Source organism: Saccopteryx bilineata, chromosome 3, assembly GCF_036850765.1.
Source record: "Saccopteryx bilineata isolate mSacBil1 chromosome 3, mSacBil1_pri_phased_curated, whole genome shotgun sequence".
NCBI classification, from domain to species: Eukaryota; Metazoa; Chordata; class Mammalia; order Chiroptera; family Emballonuridae; genus Saccopteryx; species Saccopteryx bilineata.
Genome location: NC_089492.1, coordinates 264,891,251 through 264,915,223, shown reverse-complemented (window position 1 = coordinate 264,915,223; position 23,973 = coordinate 264,891,251). Strand labels below are relative to the sequence as shown.

General features: G+C 49.8%; 1 protein-coding gene across 1 annotated transcript in view; it reads right to left on the bottom strand.

The window, feature by feature from the left end:
* Window positions 1-23,973, bottom strand: part of GRIK3 (glutamate ionotropic receptor kainate type subunit 3) — a 219,943-nt gene that overhangs the window by 8,041 nt on the left and 187,929 nt on the right. Inside the window, exons 11-13 of the mRNA XM_066269625.1 lie at window positions 15,571-15,794; window positions 11,255-11,373; window positions 8,591-8,808 (exon numbers count right to left, since the gene is read on the bottom strand). Coding sequence (XP_066125722.1) covers window positions 8,591-8,808; window positions 11,255-11,373; window positions 15,571-15,794 — 561 coding nt within the window. The remainder of the gene's footprint in view (window positions 1-8,590; window positions 8,809-11,254; window positions 11,374-15,570; window positions 15,795-23,973) is intronic.

Here is a 23,973-nt window from a genome sequence, read left to right as displayed (position 1 = left end):
GGCAAGAGGACCCAATCAAGCTGCACTGAATCCTGGCCCATGCACAGTGAGATCATAAGTGGTGTTGTTTTAAGACACTAAGTTTTGGGTGATTTTTTACACAGCCACAGATAACTGATACACTCTCCTACATACTCACACAAGCTATTTCTGTTTCCAATATAGCTTCCCCCCCCCAGATAATCAATTCTAACTATTTTTTTAAATCAGATTATCCAAGTCCTATCATTTCTGTTTACCAGGTATTCTGCTCTCAGATACTCTGCCCCCTGGTATGGTAACTGAGTACTATTCTCCCATCAGTTGCTCCAGCACCTTGGCTAGTTTTCCCATCCCATTCTCTCCTGCTTTCCATATTTTCTTTCTACCAGAGCTGGGAACCAGGGGTTGATGAGGCCATCAGGGATCCCTTTATACTTTCAATGCATGCATGCAATCCATTCATACATCCATTTATCCATCCATCCATCCACCATCCAGCATCCATCCACCACCCAGCATCCATCCATCCATCCATCCATCCACCATCCATCCATCCATCCATCCATCCACCATCCAGCATCCATCCACCCATCATCCAGCATCCATCCACCCACCCATCATTCAGCATCTCATCTATCCACCCATCATCCAGTATCCATCCATCCATCCATCCATCCATCCATCCATCCATCCATCCATCACTCGGCATCCATCCATCCATCCATCCATCCCCTCATTCATCATGTCATGTTCTCACCCATTCACTCACACACTATCTACACACTAATTTATTTAACTATCTGACCATCCACCTAGGCTTTTGCCTGTTTATCCTTTTATTCACCTCTTTAGCCAACTATCTGTCCATTCATCCACCGTCTTGCCCGTTTATCCATCACCCAATCATCCATCTACCTCTACACCTCGTCCATCTTACCTACTCGCTCTCCCCATGCACACAGTCAGCCATTGGTAAACTCTCAAGCCTGACAAAAATAACTTGACAATGAACCATTCAGGGAGCCCTGCCCTACTCCTTCAGTCTCAGAATAGAATAAGAGCTGCTTCTTATTCTGTAAACTCCTCCCTTCATCCTGCCTCCAATACCCATTCCTACTATACATTGGCTTGCTTGACATCAAAACATATGCTCTTTCCAGCAACACTACAGTATAAAAGGAGAGAGAAATTTCCAGTGGGGGCTGGAGGGGTGTTGAGGCCTATAGGCTTTGAGAAAAGACACAGGAAAGCCTCAAGCGGTTAAAGAAATAGAATAAGGAAGATGGGAAAGGACACCAGAGTGCTTGGGCCAGTTAAGATGAGAGGTGACAGTAAGGCAGGGAGCTGGCTGTGATGCTGATTTCAAGAGGTTCTCCTCTGCCAGCTCGTGTCAACAGACTCACTACCTCGATCACCATTAGGCAGATGGGTCTGAAATCTACTTCCCTAGAATAGCCACCCACTGTGTTTGTCCTGTATCTTGAGGCCCCCATTCTCAAACACATCCACTTATGGTCTCTGTCCCCGTTATGTTCTGTCCTTCTGTGATTCTGGGCACATTTCTGAAAAACTTCCCTCTGGCATGTTTGAGACAAGGAGGGATACATTTAGGGTCCCTCCTGGAATCTCAGGATGGGAGAGAGCTCCCATCTTCCTGGGCCGGGTAACCTGAGGCCTGAGTTCCTATTACCAGCCTGAGCTGTGGAGACCCCCCGCCCCCCCCACTCCCCTCAGGGAACAGAGTCTCGCATACCCATGGCTCCTGAGTCATCCTGCCTGTCTCAGCTCCACTGGGAACCTTAATAATCATTGCTTGAGGGCCAGTCACCCAAATCAATTAATGGAATCATTTGGAGCAGCCAATACAGGGAGATGTGCCAGGATGAAAAGACTTTTTTTCTTTTTTTTATCAGTAAAATTGGCAAGGAAGTAAGTTTCAGACTCACGACTTTCAATTCCAGCCTCCTCAAAGAAGTAAATTGATTTTCCCCAACTGAAGATACTTAATCTTGAGACTTTAAGATTCCTGTACAAGAAAATGTATGTAGGTATATATATACAATATATCAATCCCGAAGGGAGCGGAATCCCTGGGAGCGTGTGTGGGGAGATAGTAAGAGTGTGATTCCGCACCAGACTGGGGGTATTTTCCATGTTGGAAAGGAGACCTTTCCCAAAGTAATTGGGTTTCTTATCCCTGGGCGTGGAGTCTTTGGTTTTATCGGATCCCCGTACTCAAGCAATTAATCATGTCTCCTGGCTTATTTCCATGGGGACCAGGAGGTCTCCCTAAGTCCACTGCTTCTGCCTGTCTGGCCAGGACAGGCTGGCTGACCCGCCAGCCCAGCAGCAGCCCCTGCTGTCTGCATGAGCCCCTGAGGCTTGCCTGTGTGGGGCTGCAGGCTGGCCCCTGTAAGGGAGGAGTCAGGAGGTGAGGGCTGCAGGCTGGGGAGCAGGCAGTGGTGGGAGGGGTCAACTCCACTGCATGAACTCTGGTTTTAAATGCCAGCACCAGCTCCTTCTGTTATCACAGGCAAGTGACATCACATCTGGGAGCCTCACTTTGCACATCTGTAAAATGGGGGTCAGCCTGGCCCATGAAGCACTCAGCCAGTGCCTGGCATCATCATTTCACTGTAAGGCTCAGTTTTCTCATCTACAAGTTGGGGATAATAATTTCTGTAGTACAGAGTGCTATAGATGATAATGACACAATAGTCAGCGAATGCCAACCGGACCCATGCAGGGCACTGTAATAAGTAAAGAACGCGGAGTAGAATTCCCGTAAACAGGAGAGAGCCTTCGCCTCGCAGCCCTGACAACTGCTGCTTCGTGGAAGAGCTGGCTCCGTGATGCTCCACCTTTCACATTTTCAAAAAGCTGAAAATGTAAAGTTTTTAAAACGTAAAAATCTTCCAATTTTAAAATGCTGGCAACTAATTAAAAAATATATATAAGCAATGCATGGTCCTCAAAATCATATCCGTGGGCTGAGAAGCCTGTGGCCCAGTGGCTTCAACAGTCAACAATAAAAATAGTTAGCATTTGTGGCACACATACTCTGTGCCAAGTGCAGTTCTAAGACGTTTATGTGAATTGTCCCATGTCATCACCTCACTAACTCCAGGAGGTGGGTACCATTAGCGTACCCATTTCATAGAGGAGAAAACTAAGGCACAGAGATGTCCTCAGTAACTCAGTGGTATTCAATAACTTCCAGCATTCACTGGCCCTCCCTCTGCACCTGCTGCTGCTCCTTTGCCCGCTTTGGGCCTCTTCTGTTCTGAGGGCCTCTGGGTACCTCCTGGCATGCTTAGCTCTGTGCAGAGGAAAATGGCCACCCCATGACCTCACAAAGGCTTCATCCCGAAGGACCTGGGAGAATGAAGGGTCTCCAGGTGTCCACTGGCTGGTATCTGCAATGCACTCCTTTGTGGGACTAAGGACAACAGGAGAAAACGGTCCAGTCTTTTGTACCAGCCACCTGGAGTGGTATCCGGAGGAGAGAGCCTTGGACTTCAGTGTTCCTGTGTGTCTGGCACTGGGCCAGCCACTGTGCATATTGTAGCTCATTAAGTCCTGGTCTGCTTGACCTTAAGGCTGATGTGACTTGACAGACACCCCACCGAGCTCTGCCTGGTCACGGCATTTTGGTCTTCCAACCCCATTACTGACTGAGGGCGGGGCTGAGGCACCACGGGAGAGGCCAGCAGACAGGCTAGGAGAAACAGGAAGCTGAGATTGGGAAGTGCTCCCTGGGCCCTCCGGCTCACAGAAGAGTGCTGAGCTGCTGAAGGGGGGTGGGGTGGGCTGAATGGACTCTCCAAGTGCCTTTCAGGCTCGGGTGCTAGGACACAGCAAGGCTGTGCAAGGGGGAGGGCTTGACAATGCCAGGGACCCGGAGAGCCTGAGCTCTTGGCTCCCAGCCCCCATCTCTGTCCCAAGCAGCTAGTCCTCATACAATAATCCCACCCACATGTGATGTTCCTCCCCCAGCCCAACACCAAAGAGGGCTAAATCCTGGGAGAAGCTGTCTTCTGACAACTCTCCCTTTTCAAAGCTGCCCAGCCCTCCCCGCACAGAGCTCGCTTTCCCAACATTCTCTTTTACATTTTGCCTGCATGTTTTTACAGCCAAACGGTGCTTTCAAAGGCCTCCTTTTTCATCTCCTAATTAATTTTTATCTGCCAAGACGGAGGGAGGACAACACAGAAGACGCTGTTTGTGATGTCTGCTGCTCCCTGACAACTCTTCAAATGAAGTTTCCTTTGGAATGATGGGGCTGCCTCTAGCCGTGCCTCTTCTGGGCTGCAGGCTGGGGGAGTGGCGAGGGGTCTGGAGCTCACCCGATAGAGAGAGAGCCCAACATCCCACTTCCTGCCGCTATCTTTGAACAGGAATGGGTTCTGTCCTCTGAGTTCTATGCTCAGTCCTGGGGGCTTTTTAGGATGGTTTGCAGCTTAGCCGAGGACACAGGCTAACCACAGAATTGAAGTTAATCTGCCCTGGACTCTGGGACTCTCGGGGGTACCACCTGCTTGGTTCCTGTCCTCAACAGGGTCTCCCGCATTTGCTCCACGTGGCTCCTGGCATCTTTTAATTCTAGCCTTTGATTTGACAATGGTGTGTGCACGCACGTGCAGGGGAGCACACACACACACACACACACACACGCACTCAGTTATCAGATAGATTGTCTTATTTATTATTTGAGCAACTACAATGTGCCAGGGCTGTTCTAGGCTGGGGATCTGGCTCAGCTGACTGTGGTTCCACTCTCCCCCCAGCTGACTCCTGGACTGGCTGGCTCCTTAGACAGGCGACATGCACACAGTGACAAAGAGCACAGGCAGTAGAGCCAGGTGGCTGGGGTTCAAATCCCAGCTTCACCTTTCACTTGCTTGATGCTAGGCAAGTCAGTGTTCACTCAGGTTCCCTTCTGAGCCAACTTTCATCTTGTGTCAAATGGAGATGATAACAACAGTCTCTATCTTCTAACGCTAGTTAAGAGAACGACATGTGTGAATACAGTAGTCTTCTTTTATCGCTGGGTTACTTTCCACAATTTCAATTACCCACGGTCAACCACAGTCCAAACATATTAAATGGAACATTCCAGAAATAAACAAGTCATATGTTTTAAACTGCATTTTTTTCTAAGCAGTGTGATAAAATCTCGAGCTGTCCTGATCTGTCCTGTGCAGAACAGGAGTCACCCCTCTGTCCAGCGTATCCACGCCACCCGTGCTCCCCACTTGTTAGTCACTTAGTAGATGTCTCAGTTATCAGGTTGACCATTGTGGTATCATAGTGCTTGCTTTCAACTAACCCTTATTTTACTTAATAATGTCCCCAAAGCTCAAGTGTGGTGATGTCGGCAATTTGAATATAACACAGATAAGCTACAAAGTATATGTATGTCTAGGAAAAAACATAGTATATATAGGATTTGGCATTATCTGTGGTTTCAGACATCCATGGAAGGTTTTTGGAATGTGTCCCCCACGTTCCAAAATATGGGGACTAGTTTACAGGTAAAGTGCTTGGAAGGTTGCCTGTCACCTAGTAAGTGTTACCATTATTGTCGAGTTTGCCAATGTCTCCTAGACAACCTGTTGGTACCCCTGGAGCTGATCCCTGTTCAGTCTGAGTGCCAGCCTTGCCATGTACACTCACGGGCAGGGGAGGGGACAGACCTCCAGAAGCAGACCCCGGAGTGGGTGTGGGAGGGGCACTTCATGTGCCGACAGAGTACCTGACCTCACATCCCAGCTCCACCACTGATCTGCTGTGTGACTACGGGCACATCACCCAACCTCTCTGGACCTCTCTTTCTCTAGGTTAAGCTCAGGTTTCCTTCCAGCTCTAACTTGAAAGTGACAATGAGGCTATGACTTGGCCTGGGGCCGGGGAGGTGTGACTATAGAGGACAGGGGTGTGTGAGAGAAAGTAAGTTTGTGCAGGGACCTTCCAGGAGGGTGCTGTGTGCTTTTAGCTCCTCGTCTGGGGTGGGGCTCATGTGTCCACATTCAGGACCCGTCTACTTAGCAGTCCCACTGCTACTGCCAGTGAGAGACTGTGCAAGGAGAGTTTTGTTGGAAGTGAAGCAGGAGACAGGAAGGCCAGGCTTCAAGAGGAATTACTTGGTGATCAGGAGAGTAAGAAAGTGGAGTTGGTTCTGCAGGGGAACGTGGAAGTGCTGTTTCTGGCCGGAGGCCCTTATGAGCATTGGTGCCTTGGGCCCCAGCATCTCAGCTGGGTGGCGGTGTGTGAGTCCCTCCCCCGCTCACCTCACTGTGCCATTTGCAGAGAAGGTGGGTGAAGGCAGAGCAGGCTGTAGGATGTGCTGCTTGGTGCTGAGGACAGCAACTGAGGGGAGCTGGGACTAGGCTCTGGGAAGCCAATCTGAGCATTTTAGGATGGAGGGAGGCAAGGACATCCAATCAGCGGCAATGAGCCTGTCCTGGCCTTATTTATGCTGCTTCCCTTTGATCAGGAGCCCTGCTTAGAGACGTGCTCATGAGTAATGCATGAGGACGCTCCGCTCTGGCACAGTTGAAGGGCTGGGCCACAGCCTGGGGATAGGCACGAGCAAGCATGCGCACACATGCACACATGCACACATGCACATGCATGCATGGGCCATTACACACACACAGAAGCTATTACACACACATGAACGGGCCATTACACAAACACACTAGCTATTACATACACACAGGCTATCCCCTCACTCACACTAATTCAGGCAAACCATGGGGACATTTAAACAGATGGACATTCATGTATTCTCTACGTATATATACATGTAGACACTCATACGTACATATCCACACACCCAGACCACAGGGATGCATGCACACATGTGCTCACCAACACATACACATATGTGCAGACACTCATGCTCACACACAGACACACATGCCCCCACACAGGCAGACTCTTTGTATGGGCACAAGTGTACATACATACATACTTGAGCGCACACTTACATGTATTATTGCTGCTATGTGCACACATTCATGTAACACATACTCCCATACTGCTCACACTCATGAGCACATACATAGGGTCCCAGAGAGCTCCTAACATGCCTATGACCTGCTTTTCTCTTTCCTCCACTCTAAGCACTTGGCAGTGACCTCATAGGAAGGCACGTTTGCTGCTTCTCAGAGTCAGTAGCTCCCAAGAGGAAAGCCATTTTCCTCCTCTTTTCTCTTCCTAACCAGGTGCATCCATCCTTAATAAGGGGTCAGGGGAAGGGGGTGGGAGAGAGTCCTGGTGGGGCTCCAGCGCCCAGGAGCAGAGGGCTTTCCCACCCAACCCCTCCCTGTCTCCTTCCTCAGGCCCCATTGGACATTCACTCTGTCACTCACAGGCTTAGGCTGGAAGGAGGCAAGGGCCGGGGCTGGGCCACCTGGGCCCAGAGGAAAGGAACATACCACAGGCTTTCAGACTAATCGAAAGCAATTGACTAATAAATAAATAAATGAACAAATGGACCTATAGCCACAGAGTTCCCAAATCTGGACCATTTCTGAGAAATAGTTGGGACAGTGGTTCTCAGTGTATAGTCCCTGGATCAGCACATCAGAATCACCTGGTAACTTGCTAGGATGCACATTCTTGGCCCCACCCCAGGCCACTGAACCAGAAACTGAGAGTGAGGCCTAACAATCTGGGTCTGGCTCAGCCTTCTGGGTGACTTGAATGCACACTCAAGTCTGACAACCATGGCCTGACCATGGGCCTTGGATGAAGGAAGGCAGACCTGGGTCAGCATCTGACTTCTCCAGCTGTGAGTCCTTGGATAAGCCACTTAACCACTCTGAGCCTCAGTTTCCACATGTGCAAAGTGGATTTGTCATGAAGATTAAAGGAGGCAAGCATTCAGCACAGTGCCTGGCTTACCATGAGCCCATAGCGGTGGTAGCTATTGGTACAAGTACTTTAATTTCAGAAGAACATTTATAGCTACTAGTTTTCAGAGTCAGCCAGTCTTCTAAACCCTCAGCTACTCTACTAGAAGGTGTAAAAACATTGGGGAACTGAGCCCAATACCTTACAAAGCAGGAGGAGCAGCAAGGTCCTGGCCAGATCCCCATAAGATCAATAAGTAACCTGAGCAGGTGCTAAGGAATGTTTGTAAACACGTGTTTAAGTTTTATGCCTCTTCTCTCCCTCTGAGGCTGTGTCCCCTGCTGTGCTCTCCTTGGTGAAGAGCTCACCCACAAGCCCAGGCCAGCCTTGTGGAGATGGATGCCGCCGAGACCCAAAGCCAAGGGCAGGGAGCCCACTGGCCCTGGGGCCTGTTTGTGTATCTGGCCTCCCTTCTCCTTGCCCCTTCTCCAGCTTCGTCTCTCCACCTGTCCTCCTCTGGGGATTTAGGAAAACCACACTCACACTGCTTGTCCAAGGTGGAGAAACTTTTAGAATCTGTGCCGAGACTAACACAGGTGGACACATCATCACAACTCCCAAAAGTTAACCGGTCCCCTGCAGGGGGGGACTAAGTGCCGGGGGGTTTCTGGTCCCTCGGCTCTATGCGGTGAGGGAAGGGCAGCAAAGGGTCAGCTTGCAGTGCTGCAGTGGGAAGGAGGGGCCTCACCTTAAAGAAGGTCATGGTGGCCCCATCCTTGACAGCCCCATACTCGATCTTGGTTTGCTTGGCCAGGTCATCAGCAGAATCGATGGGCGATTCCATGCGCTCCACAGTCAGAAAGGCGGCAAGGTTGGCCGTGTAGGAGGAGATGATGATGAGCGTGAAGAACCACCAGATGCCACCGATGATGCGCGTAGACAGGGCTTTGGGCATCAGTTCCGACCCTGGGAGAAGGGAAGAGGCAGGTGGTCTTTGACAGCGTCTGGATCAGGGCTGCTCAGGTCCTCTGGGTCATGGACTCCATTGACAAGCTAATGAAAGCTGAGGCCCGTATCCTTAACCCTGGTTCTCAAAGCGTGGGCCCTGGACCAGCAGCATGACATCATCTGGGAACTTGTTAGCAACGCACATTCTCGGGCTCCACCCCGGGACTTGCTAAATCAGTAACTTCAGGGGTGGGGCCCGACAATCGGGGTTTGATAAGCCCTCCAGGTGATTCTGATGCAGGCTAACATGTAAGAACTGCTCTAGAACAACAGGCGTGTGAACAGCATGTCACACGTTTGCCAGACCTTCTGAGGCCTTTGCATGGACCCCTGTGTGGTCCCAGGTTCTGAACACCTGGGAGTCAGACCCCTGGGTTCTCAAGTGAATCCTGCTCCTGACACTCTGTACAGCTGTGTCAGACCCTTCCCCTCTCCGGGACTCTGCAAAGACTCGTCCTTCCTCCACCCCAGCCTCCTACACGCACCTTGACGCCATGTTAATATAATTTGAGGAGAAATTGTGTTGGAAATACAATTGCTATACAAATACAAGATTGCGATGCGGTGCTTTGCAGGAGGAGAAAAATCAACATTTTTTGAAGCTCTTTGCCAAAATAGATCACTCTTCCTCCCCGACCTTGGGTGTGGAGCACAATTTAGGGGAAACCTTCTAACTAAAGTAATTAACTAGGCGGCTTTCAAGAGATTTAAATAGCAAGTGACTCCTGAACTTTCCGGAATATTTGGGCCTGCAATTTGAAAAGCGTCTGCTTTGATATGGATGTTTTTTTTTTCTCCTCAAAGAAATCACTCAAGGGAGAGGTTTTCAAATATACAACTATTTTTCTCCCTCCTCATCAAAACCTCACGGGGAATACACCAGGGGCCAGTGCTTTGAATAGCAGCAGGAGATGGAAGAAGAGAAGTTATTACTGCATTGAGGGCCTTCCAGGTCTTTCCCAACTGTCACTGAACAAAGATGATGGACAAAGAAGCAAGGTGAGGCTTCAGGACGCTCATTAATAGCGGGGACAGAACGAGGCACTTCCCTTGAGAGCTGCCTGTCACTTCCCACCAGCACTCCTCAGTGTCCCCACCTCGCCAGCCAACCCCAGCCTCACCTGCCTGGCCTTCCCCCCAACTGCTCTGAGGGAGGGGAACAGCTGCCTCCCGAAGAGAGAATGATCCATTTTGGTTGTTTGCTTGAGGAGCTTTGCCAGGCTCTGTTGTATCCCTACCATGGATGGGAAATCATCAGGTGGGGGATAGATTTATCTTTCCTCAGCCTTCTTCATTCATGTGCCCAGGGCTTGGCTGTGGTGGGCACTCAGGACACAACGGGTATATCATTCATTCACTCATTCGTCCATCCATTCACTGTTTGCTGGTAGGTGTCTACTAAGGACCAGGATTTGTGCTGGGCCTTGAGGGTACACACAGATGAGTGAGGGAGAAGGATGTTGTCTTTGGATTCTTTTCCCTCCCATGCCCCTGTGTCCCCCACAGTCCCTTAGTGGGACCCTAACATAGGCAGAGATTTTGATTCCTCCATTTCCCGAACAAAGAGGCTCTGTCTGGACAGACAGGCGGTGACCTGGGTGTGTGTTCTCTCTGCAGGTGTTTCCCGACTAGGGCTCGTTCCCTGCGCCCAGCTCCGGCCCATGGCGTCTCTTCACCACACTCCTTGAAGCCAGAGCAGAGGCTCCACTTTCTGAGATCTGTGAGCAGTTGCACATGTCCCCAAAGGGTGTGCCACCAGCCCAGGGTCAGGCTCAGCCCTCCCTCAAGAGGATGCAAGCACACGGTGTCCTTCTGTGTGTCCCATCTCTGATGCGCTCAGGCTAGCGTCCCCACTCAGACCGTATCCCTCCTACACCCAGGCTCCCCACAGCCAGGCGGTCACTGAGTCCTGTCCCTGCTCCATTCTGAAGTTCTCTTAGTCCATCTCTGTCCTCTACCCCATGGCCACTACCCCAGTTCACGTCTCATTATCTCATTCCTGCAATGACCTCTCACCCAGCCTCCCCGCCTCCAGCCTTCCCCCAATGTTGTTCAGACAGATACTATGGTGGTGGGGCCATCGGTGGGGTTGGCTCCGGCACGAAGGATGCTCCATGCCCACTTCACCTGGAGCAGGAGGGCGGGGATGAGCCCTGCATCACAGGGGCGGGGCTTAGGGGCTTTAGCCTTAGAACCCGAGCGGGCCCAGACACAGTAGTGTCCAAGGGCAGGGACCTGCAGCAAGGGCACGCACCTGAGTGTCCAGGTGTCTCCAAACCTGTGATAGTCCTGGAGAGTGGGCTGACTTTGCTGACTCCATGAAGGCTGAAGCCCCCCCCACCCCCACCCCCAAGAGAAGAGGTCCCCTGGGACGAGGAGGCTGCCCCTGGGAGGGGGCACATACCTTGCTGCATCAGGGAGCCCATTCCGAACCAGAAGCTATTTAGCAGAGTGAAATTGTTTTCCACCACCTCGGAGCCAGGGTTGCAGGGGTGAGCATCGTACCACTCGTAAGGGCTGAATCTGCGGGGAGCAGAGGGGGGAGCAGTGAGGGCCAGCTGCAGGGAGACAGGATCGGGAAGGGACATCCGTCCGTGTCACACCAGCCAGGGGTTTAGCACCCCGTTGATGTGCGACCACCTTCAGCATCAACTGCCTCATTGTTCTGCTGGTGAGGCAGGGACGGGAAATCAGGACCGTTCTGTCTTGTTCTTTATTGTTAGTGGCTTTTGCTGGTTATAATGGTAATCCAGCAGTATCTTTTAAAAATTAAAAGTACACATGCCCTTGCCCTTCAACCCAGCAATTCAGCGACTCATTATCCAACCTGGAAAAAAGCATGAGTACGTGAGCACAAAGCGCACGCATGCAGGTATTTATCACAGCATGGTTTGTAAAAGCGAAAGAGCTGGAAACGGAAATGTCCTTTAATGGAGAAATGATGGAATAAACTCTGCCACCACCGTCCTTTGAAATATCATGCAGCCGACAGAAGAGAACAAGATGCTTCTAGCTGTACCGACAGGGAGAGATCTTCAACACGTTATTCTTTGGTTTAAAAAAATAAAAGTGACAAAAATAAGAACAATGGGGTCACAGTGATGTAAATAGACTCCCGAAGACACAGCTCTCTACCTTTTCATGTCCATTTGTACATAAATGCATGTAAAGCGCCTGGAAGAAGCCAATTCTGAAAAACACCAGTGTTTTCTTCTGGGGAGGGAAGCTGGAATGGCAGAAGGAACTTTAGGAAAGCCTTTTGCGACATATGCCTTATATGAATTTTTAAAAATGAGAATGAGTTTTTGCGTTATGTGTATTATTTATTTACTTACTTACTTACTATTATTACTATTTTACCATTTCTTCATATTTTTGAATTACTCGTGTATCACTCAAAAATTTAAAGGGAAACAAAGGTAAAATACACTCTCCATAAAATATTCCAACAGCGCAGAAGAATACAGTGAGAAAGGGAACGTATTCCAGGATCCCATCCCCTGGGGAGAACAGTGTGCTATATAATTGTTCAAGTTTTTTTCTCTGAATATACAAATGCATGTATGACAGAAAAGAATCGTTCCTTTAAGCCCCCCCCCCCCACTGCCTTCTAAAGCAGGGGTCTCAAACTCGCGGCCCGCCGAACAATTTTGTGCGGCCCGCAGACTAATCCACGGGCTTACTTAATTTTATCCAAAATATTTTGAACTTCGTGGATTAGTCTGCGGGCCGCACAAAATTGTTCGGCGGGCTGCGAGTTTGAGACCCCTGTTCTAAAGGAAGAGAAGCCCCGGTGGTAACCAGAGGGGGCCTCTGTGTACGGCTGGAGTTCCACTGAGGGAGTTGAGGATGGAGGAAGCTAGAGCACTCCCGAGAGATGGGAGACCCTGGAGGGAGGGTCTAGGAGGCTGTTAGGGCTTCCGTGGCACGAAGCAGGATATCCTGGTGGCAGAGAAAGGTGTTGCTCAATGCTGATGCCCTGTTTCTAGGCAGGCACGAGGCAGGCCAGGCCGATCTGCTGGATGGATAAGCCCTGTGCCAAGACAGAGCTGCCGTGAGTGGACCTGGGAACCTGTCACCTTCACCGACCTCATCTCTTGGGCAGCTGTGTCCGGTTTTTCAGCAGCCAGCATGAAGTGGTCTAAAGGACCCAGGCCACATAGAGAAGGGGACTGGGAGCCACATGCGCCATACAGATGTGCTGTGCTCGACCCTGACAGTGTTGTAAAAAATCGAACTAATGGCTACATATAAAAGCCACGTGGTGTCACATATAAGCTTGAATCTGTCTCTAAAAATCAGGACTCTGCAGCGATGGCCCTGCATCCCGCCTAGCGCAGCTGTTGGAGCTGAGCAGCGGCTGCTTCTTTCCTCAGGTGTGCGCCTCCAGTTTGCTGTTGTCCTTTTCAGGCCCTGCTACCTGCCACTCAGCCTGCTTCATGGTCTCATGCTTTCTGACTGGCCCCTCGGGACACTCTGTTTGCCACCCACGATTTAAACATGGACAGGTTATGATTTGAAGCCTAACTGCCAAGAAAAAGCTTTATGACTTTGGGCAATGACTTAACCTCTCTGAGCCTCAGTGTCTACTTCTGTAAAGTAGGAATGTCCATACCCACCTCACAGGACTGTTGTAAAGGTTTGACAGGATGTGTGCGAATTATGTCTTGTGAGTGCTACACAATTGTACTATAATGCTGTTCATGGCTTTGTGGCCAGACCTTTTCTTGTTCTTTTCTTCTCTCCTCCTGGGTCCCATGCCATTCCAGAAGCTCCAGAAATCCCATCTCTCTCCAAAGGTCTCCCCAACCTAACGTTGGGAAGGGGGTTCCTACTTCCTGGCCAGGGGGGACGTGGTAGATTGCAGGCGTGGATGCCGGCAGCTGATGAAAGGCCAGGCCTGGGAGGGGGAGGGAACGCACATCCCATGGGCAGGACCAAGGCTGGAAAAGCTGGAGCTGTTTTGGGGGGGAGCTCCAGAGTGACTGGCTGGAGCTGCTAAAATTACGAAGAGAGCTGCAGAGAGTGGCTCCTGGCTTTCAAAGGCTTGTTAGACCATTAGAGACAAGTGGCCTAATGAAGGCTTCTCTGTGGCAGGCTGGGCTGCCGGCTGGGCTGAGCAGACAGGCAGCAAAGGGTTTCGGAAGCAGGACAATTTCATCTCTGCCATCCTTCCCTTTGGTCTTTCTCTATGTGGGAGGAGGGAGCGAAAGGGAGTGGGGTGGGGAAAGGTTTTCAAAGAAGACCCAGGAGGAAAAAAATGGCTGAAACACCAAGTCCTTGGATCTCAAATTGCCTCTCCAGAGAAGTCTCTCTTCGTGTTTTGTTAGGATTTAGAGAAAAGATAATCAGGGCAGAGGCTGGGCTGGAGCCTGGGGGGAGGGGACTGAGGGCCCAGCTGGGAAGGGAGGGGAAGCTGGGCCCAGAAACTACCCACTTGGGGCAGAGGCAGAGGACAGATGTCCAAGTGGCCAGAGATGTGGGCCCCAGATAAAACACTAGGTGACTCTAGTTCAAAGGCCAAATGTGTCACTTATTGCTAGAATGGCCCTGGCCAGTACTGAGCCCAGGTGTCTCTTCTGACTGGGAGGCTGTGGGAATTAAATAATACATTGCTTGTCAAGGATCTGGTGCTTGGCAAACACTAGGTGCTCAGCAAACACTGAACTCAGTGTGGCCCTAGTCACCTTCTCCTGCTGACTACCACAAGAATGTGCTAGCACAGGGGCTGGGAACCTTTTTGGCCGAGAGAGCCATGAACACCACATATTTTAAAATGTAATTCCATGAGAGCCATACAACGACTGTGTCCGTTATGCATTATCCAATAAAAATTTGGTGTTGTCCCAGAGGACAGCTGTGATTGGCTCTAGCCACCTGCAACCATGAACATGAGCGGTAGGAAATGAATGCATTGTAATACATGAGAATGTTTTATATTTTTAACGCTATTATTTCTTTTATTAAAGATTTGTCTGCGAGCCAGATGCAGCCATCAAAAGAGCCACATCTGGCTCGCGAGCCATAGGTTCCTGACCCCTGTGCTAGCTTCTTTCATTTATACAACCAAATGTGCAAGGGTACTGCTAACGTGTCTTACAGACAGGGAGGTGGGTGTGTATGCCACTTTTTTGCATGAGTGCAGGTGTGTGAGTCCATTTGGTACTATTCTCTTTGCTGTTGTGGATTGAATAAGCATAGTCCTTTTCCCAAGCGTCAAGCCAGCTGCTGAGCCACCCAATGCACCTGAGTCTGCAGTACCTGGTGCCTGGCCCAGGTGGTGCAGCTCTGGGCAATGACTTAACCTCTCCTAGCCTGCTCATAAGGCTTGGGCATAAGTACACAGACCAGGGCAAGGACTAGAGCAGGGGTCTCCAAACTTTTTACACAGGGGGCCAGTTCACTGTCCCTCAGACCATTGGAGGGCTGCCATATACAGTGGTCCTCTCACTGACCACCAATGAAAGAGGTGCCCCTTCCAGAAGTGCAGTGGGGGCTGGATAAATGGCCTCAGGGGGCCGCATTGCAGCCTGCGGGCCGTAGTTTGGGGACGCCAGTTCGGGCTCAGAGGAACATGGAATATTCCTGGAGGGATAGAAAAGGATCTGAGCTACAGAGAAGGAGAGAGAAGCATGCATAGCAGTGGTCTGAGTGGTGATTTGCCTGGCTATCTAAACCACCAACCTTGGGCCAGAGCTTCAGCCATGGCATTACCCTTACCTGGCAATGACAAAGAGGACACAGCTGACACCCAGGTAGGCAAGGAGCACATACATCCAGATGTCTGGGGACAGGGGGTTGAGGAAGGAGAAGACACTGGGGTTGGTGCCATTAGGCTTGCGATACAGGATGCTGACACCGAGCGTCATAAAGGGCTTGGAGAAGTCAATGGCTTTCTCGCGGACGTGGGTGATGGTCAGGGGGGCCACGGCCAGATCCGCCTTCTGCAATGAGAGCGAGAAAAGAAGAGAGAGAGGGAGGGAGGGAGAGAGAGAGAGAGAGAGAGAGACACTATTAGCAAAGCTTCAGACTAGCAGTGGACAGAGCATTCTTTGGAGTGGAGTCAGTTGCCTGAGCCCTGGATCACTTAACCGCTCTCCAGTTTCAACATGTACTAACCCTTCCTCCGGGCCAGGCCATGCTCAGGGTACGGGAAGGCAATGATGAACTGTTCTCCAAGAACTCATGACCTTGAGGAAAAGGACAGCGGCATAAACACGCAGACAATGGAGCCCCATTCAAACTGTTACCATGTGGTCTATTCTCAAAATGGTGCTTTGTCAAATACAGTTCGGCAGCCTGAAAACATTTGAAGATCACTCATGTTTTTTATTTGTGAATTTCAAACATCAGGAAGGAAACACGGAATACCTTATTTAAATGTTTTCCTCTCCTATGCACTCCTCAACTGTTTCACCCCACTCTAGTTATTCTATATATCCTAAAAGCCCCCAAAACCAGTTAGGTAAAAATAATACCTTCCTGGGAAGGAGAAGGCAAGGAAGGAACTAAACAGGGAAATGCAGAGTCCTCCTTAATCGGTGAGGGGAGGGAAGAGAGTTGAGGAAGAAAGGAGAGGAGAAGGGAAGGCTAGGAATGTTCCTAGGTTGATAAATCTTAGCCCATCACAATTTTATTGAAGGGAATAATAAAAATTCTATCTCTTGGATCTGAGCTTTTCTTAATTAAAAATCTGTACCCCTTCATTTCTATCTTCCCAGCCTCACCCCACTACTCTCTTCCTAAATGAGGCCCCACTTACCGTCTTCCTGTTGACCACATCCATGCTTGGCACACTGTGCTCTGTTGAAATGCCCTCTTCCTGTGGCATTTTACCACCTTCCATATTTCTTTGCACATGTTGCTTCTTTCAAGAAGCCCTCCCTGATAGCCTCCAATTCTAAAATCCCATGAAGTTTGCTCTGTCCCATGGTAAGATTTTAGCCTCTCAGTTTGAACGGCAGTATGTGTCGCCATGTGACCTTTTGTCTTATCTGCTTATTTACCTGTGAGTGTCTAAGCACAGCTGGGACTGTGGCTGATGTACTGCTTCATTTCTCAATTTTCAAGCCCCATCTCAGCCTCTGTAATATTTGCTCATTAATAACGTTTCCCTCTGAGAGGTGACAGCTTGGGTTCCTGTGAATATTTACACACTAGAATATGAACCAAGTTATCACTTCCCTTCCTCAGATGGGGCAGATCAGAAAGGGAGGCTGGGCCCTAAAGAACAGCACTAAAGACCCCTTTGCTAAGATGGGAGGATGCTACCTCTGAGATCCCCTCCCAAGGAAACGCCTCTAAGCAGCCACCCACTGCCTTGGCCCAGCTCCATCCATCCATCTGGCCATCCATCCACCCACCCATCCGATAGTTATGAGATCCCACTGGGCACTAAAAAATACTGAGTTGAGGAAAATGGACACTAATCAAATTGTTTACTAAATGATAGCTGTTGACATTATCTCTGATTTCACTAAACTTAGAATAGAACCCAGGAACCAAGTTGAAATAAGACTCCAACAAGGGGAGGACTGATATGGGTGGAACCCCAGCTTCTGAATGGCTTTGCAGACATTCTAGACTGGGGACATTGGGAAACACAGCCACGATGTTGCTCACTCCATTGTTTCTCCTTCTAACAGCATCCCCAACACTCAACTATTGGCACTTGGGGCACAAGGAGTCAGTGACCCTCAGAACCTGGGAAAGACCGGAAAGAGGAGCCTATTACAAATGATTATTTTATACTGGGACCTTCTTTTTTTGTAAATGTATGAAGATGTGGGCTGGAACTTGTTTAGTTTTTAAGGCAGAGGATGAAGAAACAGGCAGCTGCGGCCAACCCAGTTCCCTGGAGCCCTCTTAGTTTAGGAAAACAACAAAAGAAAGAGAACTATTTGGGAAGGTGCAGAGGGATTAATGTGTATTTGCTCAAGACCTACTATGCACCAGTCTGGGATGCAGAGGTGAGCAAGAGACCCAGCCCCTGCTCTCATGGAGCTACTGGTCAACCTTTTGGGGGCTGAGAATAGGACTCTGAGTAGGGTGGGAGCTGGAGTTGGGCCCCTGGATAATACCTCTCAGTCTGAAAGTTCTAGGATCCTCTATAACAGGGGTCCCCAAACTTTTTACACAGGGGGCCAGTTCACTGTCCCTCAGACCGTTGGAGGGCTGGACTATAAAAAAAACTATGAACAAATCCCTATGCACACTGCACATATCTTATTTTAAAGTAAAAAACAAAACAAAACAAAACAAAAAAACGAAAGTAGTACTGTACGTGAGCGACGCCACACTTTGCGGCATCACCACATACAGGACTCCAGGAGCATGCGCATCCTGTGCTCCTCTCACTGACCACCAATGAAAGAGGTGCCCCTTCCGGAAGTGCAGCGAGGGCCGGATAAATAGCCTCAGGGGGCCGCATGTGGCCCGCGGGCCGTAGTCTGGGGACCTCTGCTCTATAATATTGGCATGACATGGGTGAGATGGGCTTTTGATTCTAGAATTTGGCTTTCCCTAGCCTTGTCCCTTCAAAACACAATGTTTTGGGAGGCTCTATTCTGAACCCAAAGTCATCGTCATTGTCCAGAATGCATTTGGAACTGGTCTCTGGGAATGAATGGCTTCTGGGGCTTGCAGTGGTTTCTTGGGAAGAATTTCAAAGTCAGTGGAGGCAAATCTTCCTTTGGTTTGGTGGCAAGTTGGATGACAGCATTAGTTATGGAGGGGATCAAGGTGTTCACAGCCAGGGCTTTGTTCCCTCTACCAGAAATGTTTAAGGATTGGTAAGAAAGACAATCATAAGGCCACGGGCTCTCTTTTCTTCTTCCAGGGCCACTGGGAACCTTCAGACCCCCCCCCCCTTGCCAACCTCTCTATTTTCTGCTCTAATGGAGTTAGGGATAGAGCATCTTAGACAATCTGTGCCTATAGCAGCAAGACAACCGGTCAACCTGACCTTCTTCGTGGGAAATTTTTATGTGTGTTCTCTCTTGGGTTTCAGGAAGGCTAGATCTTTCTACTTCAATTTTATTTTAGGCAAGAAAACACTACTTTTTACCTTTGGTTATGATTTCCCTGAAAGAAGCCTTATTTTGTCCAAGTTCTCTTGAAATGGCAGAACAGATGTCAAGCCTTTGCCGTTTCGGTTCATTACTCGGAATGAAAGGCCCAATTTTGGCAGGTTCCTCCCACTCAGGCAAGTTTTCTTTGAGGATGATTCATAAAATCATAGGCTGTCAGAGCTGGGCAAGAGAACTTTTAACAATGTCTATTCCAGTCCCAAATTTTCTATGGAGGGAAACTAAGGCTCAGAGAAGGTCCAAGGTCTTTGCTCTCATATTTATAGTAATCACATCCTTGAATAAACTCCCAAACCTCAGACTTGCCCAACACATTTGTTGGTCCTGTACTGGCTCAGCCACTTGCCAGCTTGCACATGCCTCTCAGCCTGAGTGAAGGGTGATTTGTTGATCTGTCCTGCCTCCCCAAGAACATTTCTATATATTTGATAAGCCTCTAGAGCAGACAGAATGGTCCTTCCAGGACACTACTTCATCCCCATAAAGTGCTTTCCATTTACCAAGAATCTGTCAGGACCCGCTTGTCTCCAGCCTTTGCTACTCTACTCTATCCTTGCATGAGGCTATTGGGCCCCACCTGCTCTATAAAATCCCCAGCAACTAGAACTGAAGGCAAGAATGATGTAACAAGCTATAGCTCCATATTTGGGCCCTGAGCATCCAGCCACGTTGGCTGCTGGTTGAGCCCTAGCCTTGCATCCCAGACTGAAACTTGGGCAACCTCCTACCAGATTCTAAGAAAAGACTTGTCATCAGGGTCCCAGTTCTGGCAACTTGTCATTAGCTGATCTTCTCTTAGGATGGGGGTTCTCCCCAGGGATTCAGCTCTGTTCCCTGAGCCCCAGCTTGCTCTCTGTGTCTGGTGTCCCTTTTGGTACCTGCCTACTTCGTTTTCCAAGTATGGTGTCCACTAGATTCCCCACTTCTGTGCTCTGTCTCTTGGTTGGGATCCTCCAGGGCATCTGCTTGCTCAGATTATGACCTACTATAGTAAAAAGAGTAAGTACTGCTATTATTCATGGGTGCTTCTTATACTCTAAATACCGCCAAGTGTGCTACATATACTGCCTTATGCGATTCTTCCAGCAGCCCCCTGAGGCGGTAAACGCTATCATTCCATTCCAGGTGAGAGTGCTGAGCTTCACTCAGGCTGAGAGGCATGTGCAAGCTGGCAAGTGGCTGAGCCAGTACTTGGACTCAGTTTAGTTTACCGTGACCTCAAAGCCCAATGTTTTACCATACAAACCACTTGTCGTGGGTTGAATTGTGCCCACCCCCCATTAAATATGTTCGAGTTCTAACCCCTGGTATGGGTGAATGCAACTTTATTTGGAAATTGGGTCTTTGCAGAAGTAATCAAGTTAAGACGGAGTCGTGCTGGACTAGGGTGGGCCCTAACTCCCATGACTGCTATTCTTCCAGAAGAGGAGAGGGCACACACACAGAAGAAGGCCATGTGCTGACGGAGGCAGAGGTTGGAGTGAAGCAGCTATGAGCCAAACCATTTCAGGGACTGACAGCTACACCAGAAACCAGGAGAGAGGCAGGGCAACATTTCTGTTGTTTTATGCCACCTGGTTTGTGGTCATTTTCTGTAGCAGGCCTAGGAAACTTATACACCTGCCACATAGACCGTGGGAAAGATGCATGGAGCTCCTTCTGCTGCCTGCTGCCAGCCCCTACCGGCGTCTGTGCCATTCTGATGGACACACTTTATAGCTGGGCCCACCCTGCCCTGTCCTGAGCTTAGGTTGCATTCCCTGAGACCCGAACTTGACTCTAGCTCCTGACCATGACTGCACCCAGGTTTATACCCAGCATACACTTCACATTGCCTGGTGGGGTTTGGCAGCCCTATGGCAGCAGGTACATGCCAATTTGCCTCTGCTTCCCTCCAGATCCCTCTGTTTCTGCTCCCTAGCCACCCAGGAAAACCACTCTCACTCTAGCCACACAAGCAGAACTTGTCCCCAGGGTTCCGTCTGCTGGCTCTCTGCCTATATATCTCTGGTACACGGTATCCATGGACTTCACCTTCCACTCTTCCCTGACGCGGTGTTTCTCCAGCTAGAATCCCCCTGCCCATTCCCAGTGCTGTTCAATATATGTCAAGACTTCCCTCTGCTTTTAGGATAAGAAATTCTTACTACGGGCTCCTTGAGCCACTCATGATCTGGCCAGCGCTGTCCAATACAACTTTCTGCAACGATGAGGGTGCTCCGTAACTGCACCGTTCAACAACTATGGTAACAAGTCACAGGTGGCTATCAAGAACTTGACATGGGGCTTGTGAAACTGAGGAACTGGATTTATACTTTTACTTAACTAATTTTAAGTTAAATAATTTTAATTACTTTAAGTTTAAGTAGAAATAACCTCCTGTGGCTGGTGGCTACTGAGTTGGAAGGTGCAGATTTAGCCCTGCCTGCCTCTCCAGCCTTACCTTGCACCATGTTCCCCCTTGTTCTCTTCCTCCTGGCTTCTTTCACACCCTCTAGTCCATGTCCTTTCTCACCTCAGGGCCTTTGCATGTGCACTTTTCTCTACCTGGAACTTCTTCCCCAATCTCTTTGTCTGGCTAATGGCTACTTCTATTTCAGATGTCAGCTCAAATGTCATTTCTACAGACAAAGCCCCCAGATAGAGTCAGGTTTCCCTGGTGATTACTCTCACAGCATCTGGTATTTTCACCCCTCGCCCTCCTCCTAGCTGTGATTTTAGAGGTATTAGATGATTCTCCAGGTCTTTCTCCTCTACTGGCCCATAAGCTCACAAGTAGGGCCTGAGCCTTTATCTTTTCACTACTGTATGCCCCATGCCTAGCACAGTGCCTGGCTCATAGCAGGCCTGCGGTAGAGATTTGGGGACTGAATGAATGGAGATGGTGATGGTTTAGGAAAGACATCTCACAAGCATGTCTGAGCACATGGCAGATTATAAGAGGGCAAAGCACGTCACAGATGATGTCTGCTGATGACCCCCAGTCTCCAACCTTAAGAAAACACAGTGCCCCTTGGAAGGCCTTGGGCATTAACCTGACAGACAGCAGCCTGAACAACCACACAGCTGAGCAGAGGGGAGATGGCTGCTGGAAGATTCATGAGTGTCAATGGGCGGGTCAGCCACTGACACCTGTGATTCCCACACCGGCTTCCTGAGCTGATGGCAGCCTCACTTCCTGACTGTGAGGAATGATGCCGGGCCTCTCTAACCTGGTCATGTGCTCCTCTCGGAACCCTGGCTGAATAGTTGCATCTATTCATACATTCATTGATTACTGTCTGTTTCCTCCATTGCAGTGTCAGATCCTGAGGCTCAGAGGAGGGGTCCTGCCTGTTTGTTCACCCATGTAGCCACAGCACCTAGCATGAGACCTAACTTAATAAATTTATTGAATAAATGAATAATGTGATCAATGGGGACACTGGAGCTTTCAAAGAGCTCACCCAACAAGCACTCCTACACAGCTTGCTGCATAGCAGTTTTCGGGGGTGGGGTACACTGAGTCACCGGTGCTATCTGCTGATGACCCACCAGCCAGCCACCACCCTTAACAATCAGCACTGTGGCCACTGACAGCCTTGTAACAGCCCGTATGTACCTAAAGAGATGGGTACAGGTGCTAGAAAAGTCCTAAGTGCTGATCCACCGGTCAGGTACCTGTGCTTCATACACAGGCCTCCTGCGCTGATGGATGCCCTGTGATGAGAAGTGAAGCCTGTGTCTTCCCCAGGCCTGGGAGAGGGGCTGATTCCCAAGTCCTGGCAGGAGTGTCAGCATGTCCCATTGATTCATTGTTTATTCCCAAAGGGAATAAGCCTTGGTTGCTTCCACACCTCTAGTCACTGTCCAGGTCTGGCACGTCATGGGTGCTTGGAACAGACCCTCTGGCTGTGACCAACCTCACACAGGTACAAGCTGATAGCATCCTACCTCCTGCCACCTGGCCACCTCTTGCCCCAGGACTTCCCATGGACACTGCTATAGGGCTCTGATTAGCTGCCATTGCCACCCCCCCCCGCCATGCCAAGCCCAGAAATACATGGAAGTCAGGAGGCAGTTCATTCATACTCCTGCTCCCTCTTCTCCTCTCACTCTACGAGACACTTTGGTCCTGAGACACACTTTGTAAGTCTTCCTTGGGGCGCAGACTCGTGGATCAAGCCATTAGTCATCCTCAGTAGCAATGGCTCAGTAATCCTCACAGCCTCATATCGACTTCCCCTCCCTCTTGCACCACTGCCCTGCCCCTCACGCTCTCCCTGGCATCACACCCATAACTAAGTAGTGGCCTCTCAGCCTCTGCCTCAGGCTCTGCTCTCCAGGAGCCCCGGCTGAGATTCTGCTCAGTAAAATTTTGTGGAATGAATGAAGGAGCAGGTAGGTAGTCCTCAGCAGGAGTGTCAGCATGTGCCTGTTGCTCCCTCTGACCTCAGTTTCCCTCTAATACCTCTTTCACCCCTGATGCCCCATTGCTACCTTGCTTCTTGTCCTCTCTTGCTGCTGGCTATCTGAACCTTGACCCCTGCCAGGCCCTTTCCAGGCCTTTCCCAAGCTGGTCTCTGCTTGCTGAGTCTCGCAGCTGACCTGTGGTGAACCTCAACGTGGCCCCAAGTCCTTCCTGAATGCCTCACTTGCTTACCTGGTCGTCCTCAGGCAGCTCCTGAGGTGCCCCAGACCTCTGGTCAACCTGGCTGCCCTGACAAGAGTCCACCTTTGCAGTCCATCCACATCCCATTTCATAGATGTGAGAATGGAGGTCGGAAAGGTTGAAGAGCTTTTCCTCTGTCAGCTTAAGAGCGCCACACTCAAAATTTGAACCCATTGCTGTTGGATTCCAAAGTCATTAAAACATATGGAAATAATTGAAAGGCATGGATGTGAGTAGAAGAGTTTTTAGAGAGGGAAAATGAGAGAGAGCCGGCAGTAAAAACGGAGACAGTGACGATCTGAGAGAGAGAGAGACGGAGTGATGGATGGAGAAGGCACTGCTCTGCCCCATCGCGTTTGTTGCTTCCATAGTTGGAGGTGACTT